The sequence below is a fragment of the Emiliania huxleyi genome (assembly GCF_000372725.1).
Source record: "Emiliania huxleyi CCMP1516 unplaced genomic scaffold EMIHUscaffold_71, whole genome shotgun sequence".
Classification (NCBI taxonomy): domain Eukaryota; phylum Haptophyta; order Isochrysidales; family Noelaerhabdaceae; genus Emiliania; species Emiliania huxleyi.
This window is the reverse complement of record NW_005196681.1, coordinates 60,301-66,300: the sequence shown is the minus strand read 5'-3', so window position 1 is coordinate 66,300 and position 6,000 is coordinate 60,301. Positions and strand designations below refer to the sequence as shown.

At 65.0% G+C, this 6,000-nt stretch overlaps 1 protein-coding gene across 1 annotated transcript; it reads left to right on the top strand.

The window, feature by feature from the left end:
* Positions 1-3,507: 3,507 nt before the first annotated feature.
* On the top strand, positions 3,508-3,795 carry EMIHUDRAFT_49085 (hypothetical protein; the record flags this gene model as incomplete). Its single annotated transcript, XM_005761350.1, has 1 exon — positions 3,508-3,795. A coding segment is annotated over one exon (288 nt), but the record flags the coding sequence as incomplete, so codon positions are not given.
* Between the last annotated feature and the right edge of the window lie 2,205 nt (positions 3,796-6,000).

Genomic DNA, 6,000 nt, shown 5'->3' with positions numbered 1-6,000 from the left:
CCGCAAGAGGCCGCAACCGCCTGCGCATATGCCACTCCCGGCTGGGCCGGCTGGACGTTGGCGAGGACGAGACCTGCTCGGAGGGGGCGGTGTGAGGGAGACGCGGGGGGGGGGTGAAGATAGGTGGGGGGGGGGGGGGGGGCGCGAGACTCGGCGGGAGAGGGAGGCGACGGGCGGCGAGCGACTGGTGGGTGGTGGGTGGTGGGCTGGCGGGTGGGCTGGCTGGTGGCGGGCTGGTGGCGGGCTGGCGGGTGCTGCTGCTGGCTACTGCTGAGGCGGCGCGAGCCTGGGAAGCAGACGACGACGAGGGACCAGTGGCCCCCGAGGCGGGGCTCGTGGACGGGGACGACGAGCAGGGCCTGCGGGCGAGGGCCTCGAGCTCACCTCGGGCCGATCTCCGGCTGACTTCCGGCTGATCTCGGGCCGATCTCGCGCTGATCTCGCGCTGATCGCGGGCTGATCTCGAGCTGATCTGTGTTTGCCGCCTGAGAGAGCAGGTCCGATCTCGCGGCCGACTTGAGCCAGCCTCGGCCCCTCTCGGCCCCTCTCGGCCCCTCTCGGCCCCTCTCGGCTCCTCTCTCGCCTTGGAGAGCAGGTCCACTCCCGCGACCCACTTGAGCAGCTTGCGCAGCGTCTCTCCTGCCGACCAGCGGGCCGCGGGCGGACCGTCGTGAGTGCGCGCGTGTGCGTGTGCGTGTGCGTGTGCGTGTGCGTGTGCGTGTGCGTGTGCGTGTGCGTGTGCGTGTGCGTGTGCGTGTGCGTGTGCGTGTGCGTGTGCGTGTGCGTGTGCGTGTGCGTGTGTCTGCTGGTGTGTGTGTGCTGCGAGGGAGGCGTCTGCCGCAGTTGCGTCTAGAGGCGCCTCGGCGCTGCAGGGCGAGGCGGAGGCGCTTGATGAAGAAAGTGGAGAAGATGTAGGTCCGCTCGGCGAGCCCGAGCTGGCGCAGCTGCTTCTCGAGCTTGAAGCGCAGGTACCATTCGACCAGGGTGTCGTTGAGAAGCAGCTGCTCCGGGCCGACCGTGCCGTCTGGCGTGCCGAGCCGGCGGTAGTCACCCCAGGTGAGGCAGATGGGCTCGCGACCTCCGTCGCCGATCCGGACCATCGGCTCGTGGTTGGCGTTCTGTCCGGTCAAGGCGGACGCGCGTTAGGGGCGGCTGTACGCACGCCACACAGAGCGAGGCGCATGTGCGCGAACCTGCTTGCGCCGCGAGCGACGGCGCGAGTCGGCCACCGGCTCGTCGTCGGATGAGAGCTCGACCACCACCGGCGCGGAGGCCTCAGCCGCCTTGCGCTTGCGTGGCGGCATGCCGACGAGCTTGTCGCGGCCCTGGCGAAGCCGGCAGCGAGTGAGTCCGCCCCTTGGGTGTGGGCGCGGAAGAAACACTCGATGCGTGAACCTTTGCCCGTTCTCAGGGTGGCACATTCCCGTTCACATAAACGCACAACCCCAGGCCCCGAAAATCACACGTGGCGCATTCCCGTTCACACAAAAACACAACCCCGGGACCCAAGACGCACACACCCTCACTTAGGCATGAACGCCCGAAACTTGAACGGCGGGCGCTTGACGAACCCAAGGGGGAACGAGGCGGGAGGGGGGCGGAGGGCGGCGGCGAGTGGGGGCAGGGGCGGGGGCGGAAGGTCGAAGGAGGGTGGTGGGGGCAAGGGTGCCGTGGCCGCGAGGCCGGGCCCCGGCGGCGAGGGAGGGGGCAGAGACCGTGGCGACGGCGAGGGCGGCGGCGGCGAGGGCGAGGGGTGGTGAGAGTGGCAGCAGGCCGAGGGGGGCGGGGGTGAGTGCGGTGCGGCGGGGCGGGAGGCGGCGGCGCGAGGGCGGGGGCAAGGGCGGCGGCAAGGGCGGCGGCAAGGGCGAGGGCAAGGGCCGGGGGTAGTGTAAGAGATCTCGCGGCGCAAGGGCGGCGGCAAGGGCGGCGGCAAGGGCGAGGGCAAGGGCCGGGGGTAGTGTAAGAGATCTCGCGGCGCGGTGACGGCAAGGGCGAGGGCAGCGGAGGGGGTGGGGGCGGTGGCGGCGGCGTGGGTGGCAGCGAGGGAGGCGGGCATGGTGGTGGTGGCGAGGGTGGTGAGAGCAGCGGCGGTGGAGACGGTGGTGACGAGGGCGGTGGCGGTGAGGGTGGCGGGGCGGCTGGAGGCGAGGGCGGCGGCAGCCGGCAGGCCGACACGGGGTTGGAGGGAGCGGCGTGCGTGCCTGGCGACGCCTCGGCCAAGTGCGCAAGGAGAGTGGCAAGGGAGGTGACTGGGTGATGCTACAGAGGGTGCTTCGGAACGCAAAGAAGAGCATGGAAGGCTCTGAGGGGGGTAGGACGCTTGCGCCGCCCGCTCCGGAGGCCGCATTCAGCCCGGAGGGGACCGCGGGAGCGGCTCGTGGCGGCTCGGAGAGAGCCGGGTGTGTCTGCGTAGTGGCCTGCGCACTGCCTTGGGGCAGGCCGGCGGCGAGGGCGGTGGAGGTGACGGTGGTGGCGAGGGGGGGGCGGCCAGCTAGGGCGGTGGGGCGGCTGGAGGGGAGAGGGTGAGAGCGGCGGCATGCTGGAGGGCGGCGGCGGCGGGGCGGGAGGCGGAGTGTCACACGGAGGCGAGGGTGGCGGCGAGGGCGGCGGTAAAGGGCGGGGGCTAGCGTCCGGAGGGCGGGCTCGACGGCGACGGCAGCTGCAACGGGCGGCGGGGGCAAGGTGGGGATGAGGGTGGGGAGGGTGGCCGGAATGGTAGCGGCGGCGTGGGCGGTGGCGAGGGCGGTGGAGGTAACGGTGAAGTGGGTGCTTTGGAACGCAAAGAAGAGCGTGGAAGGCTCTGAGTAGACTCAGACGCTCGCGCCGCCCGCTCCGGAGGCCGCATTCAGCCCGGAGGGGACCGCGGGAGCGCCCAGTGGCGGCTCGGGGAGAGCCGGGTGTGTCTGCGCAGTGGCCTGCGCGCTGCCTTGGGGGCAGAAATCGCGCTCTCGCCCCCTCGGCTCCGCCCCCGAGCGAGTGAAGCTCGGAGGAGAGGCGAGAGGGGGAGAGCGCCGAGAGAGCGACTGAGGAACGGGAGAGGCCCTGAGGGTTGTTGCGCGCGCGCAACAAATCGTCAGAACCAAGGCTGAATCTCAGCGGATCGTGGCAACAAGGCCACTCTGCCGCGTACAATACCCCGTTCCTTATTCAAGTCGTCTGCAAGGGATTCGTCGGCCCGGGTCCGTGAATTGTGGTCGCTCGCGGCTCAGGCAGTGCTACCGTTGCTCGTGGCGTCCCCGGGCCGGTAGGTGGCTTTCCTTCCGGCATGGATTCTAACTTAGAGGCGTTCAGTTATAATCCGGCGCATGGCAGCTTCGCCGCATCGCCGTTTCCGGCGGCGGCTATACCGATGATGCGAATTGGTGGTTCCTCTCGTACTGAACCAAATTACCGTAGAAAAACAGACAGCAGTAGGGTAAAACTAACCTGTCTCACGACGGTCTAAACCCAGCTCACGTTCCCTGTTGGTGGGTGAACAATCCTGCATTTGGCCCCCGCTGCGAGGCAGTGATAGGAAGAGCCGACATCGAAGGATCAAAAAGCTACGTCGCTATGAACGCTTGGCAGCCACAAGCCAGTTATCCCTGTGGTAACTTTTCTGACACCTCTAGCTTGAAATTCCCAAAGACGAGAGGATCGATAGGCCACGCTTTCGCGGTTTGTATTCGTACTGAAAATCAAAATCAACCGAGCTTTTCCCCTTTCGGTCCACATGAGATTTCTGTTCTCATTGAGCTCAAAATCGGGCGCCTGCGTTATTTTTTAACAGACGTGCCGCCCCAGCCAAACTCCCCACCTGTTAGTGTCCCCGACGCGGATCGCGCGCACGAAGCGGCTTGGATCCAGAAGTGAGGCGAGCCTCCCTCCGCGCCACCGAGTAAGTAAAACAACGTTGACGGTTGCGGTATTTCACTGTCGGGTTGCCCCTCCCGCATATTCTACACCCATCAAGTCGTTCCACAGTAACAGACTAGAGTCAAGCTCAACAGGGTCTTCTTTCCCCGCTGATTCTTCCAAGCCCGTTCCCTTGGCTGTGGTTTCGCTAGACAGTAGATAGGGACAGTGGGAATCTCACGAATCCATTCATGCGCGTCACTAATTGGATGACGAGGCATTTGGCTACCTTAAGAGAGTCATAGTTACTCCCGCCGTTTACCCGCGCTTGGTTGAATTTCTTCACTTTGACATTCAGAGCACTGGGCAGAAATCACATTGCGTCAGCACCCTCGCGGGCCATCGCAATGCTTTGTTTTAATTAAACAGTCGGATTCCCCTTGTCCGCGCCAGTTCTGAAGCGGCTGTTCGTCGCGCAGGGAGAGCCGGAGCGCTCCTAGGCCGTCCGCCGGACGGCCGCGCGGGATCCGCAGCCGTGAGGCCGTAGTCCCCGCGCAGCCAGCCGGCCTCGAGCCTAGGACCCCTGCGCCCAGCCTTCAGAGCCATTCCTTCTCCCGAGGTTGCGGAACCATTTTGCCGACTTCCCTTACCTACATTGCTCTATCGACTAGAGGCTGTTCACCTTGGAGACCTGATGCGGTTATGAGTACGACCAGGCGTGAGAACGAACCGCTCCCCCGGATTTTCACGGGCCGTCGGGAGCGCGCCGGACACCCCAAGACTTAGGGTGCTTTGCCTGCCGTGTAGCCCTCGCTCCGGCTAAACCGATTCCAGGGCAGGAGGCAGTTAAGAAGAAAAGAGAACTCTTCCCAGGGCTCCCGCCGGCGTCTCCGGGTTCGTTCGCGTCGCCGCCCACCATCCACGCGCTGGCTCGGGAATATTAACCCGATTCCCTTTCGACGGACGGGCTGACAGAACCAGCCGCGTTCGGCGGAGTTTTCCTGTCTCTTAGGGTCGGCTCACCCGTGTCCAACTGCTGTTCACACGGAACCTTTCTCCACTTCAGTCTTCAAAGTTCTCATTTGAATATTTGCTACTACCACCAAGATCTGCACCGGGGCCCGCTTCACCCAGGCTCGCGCCCAAGGCTGCGCCGCGAGCCCCGCGCCCTCCTACTCGCCGGCGCCTCGCGCTCGCGCCGGCGGCCGCGCATCGGTGGTCCGCTTGAGCGCCATCCATTTTCAGGGCTAGTACCTTCGGCAGGTGAGTTGTTACACACTCCTTAGCGGGTTCCGACTTCCATGGCCACCGTCCTGCTGTCTGGAGGTACCAACGCCTTTTGTGGTATCTGATGAGCGGACACTTGGGTACCTTAGCGCGGCGTTCGGTTCATCCCGCATCGCCAGTTCTGCTTACCAAAAATGGCCCACTTTGAACGCGCCGTTCGCCGCCCGGGATCACTCAAGCATCCCGGGCCTCTTGCCCATTTAAAGTTTGAGAATAGGTGCAAGCTGTTTCAGCCCACAGGCCTCTAATCATTCGCTTTACCTGACAAAACCGTTGCGTTCAAGCTATCCTGAGGGAAACTTCGGAGGGAACCAGCTACTAGATGGTTCGATTAGTCTTTCGCCCCTATACCCAGATTCGACGAACGATTTGCACGTCAGTATCGCTACGAGCCTCCACCAGAGTTTCCTCTGGCTTCACCCTACCCAGGCATAGTTCACCATCTTTCGGGTCCCGACAGGTGTGCTCCACTCAAACCCCTCACAGCAGGTCAAGGTCGGTTGGCAGGGCATGCCCTTCACTTTCATTCCGCACGCGGGCTTGCCACCCGGGTACTCGCACACGTGTCAGACTCCTTGGTCCGTGTTTCTAGACGGGTCGGAGGGGCCCGTTCCGTCAGCCGGGCCCCGGGCCGCGCCAGGACGGGAGCTGGCCGTAAAGCCCCGCTCCCGGGTTGAGGCGCGGCGCCGAGGCGCGGCTGACCCGGCGCGCAGAAGTGCACCTGGGGAGAACCCCAGGCTGAGTCGGCGCGCCGAAGCCGGGCCCATCCGGGTTTCCTCCTACCGATTTCAAGCACTCTTTGACTCTCTTTTCAAAGTTCTTTGCATCTTTCCCTCACGGTACTTGTTCGCTATCGGTCTCTCGCCAGTATTTAGCTTT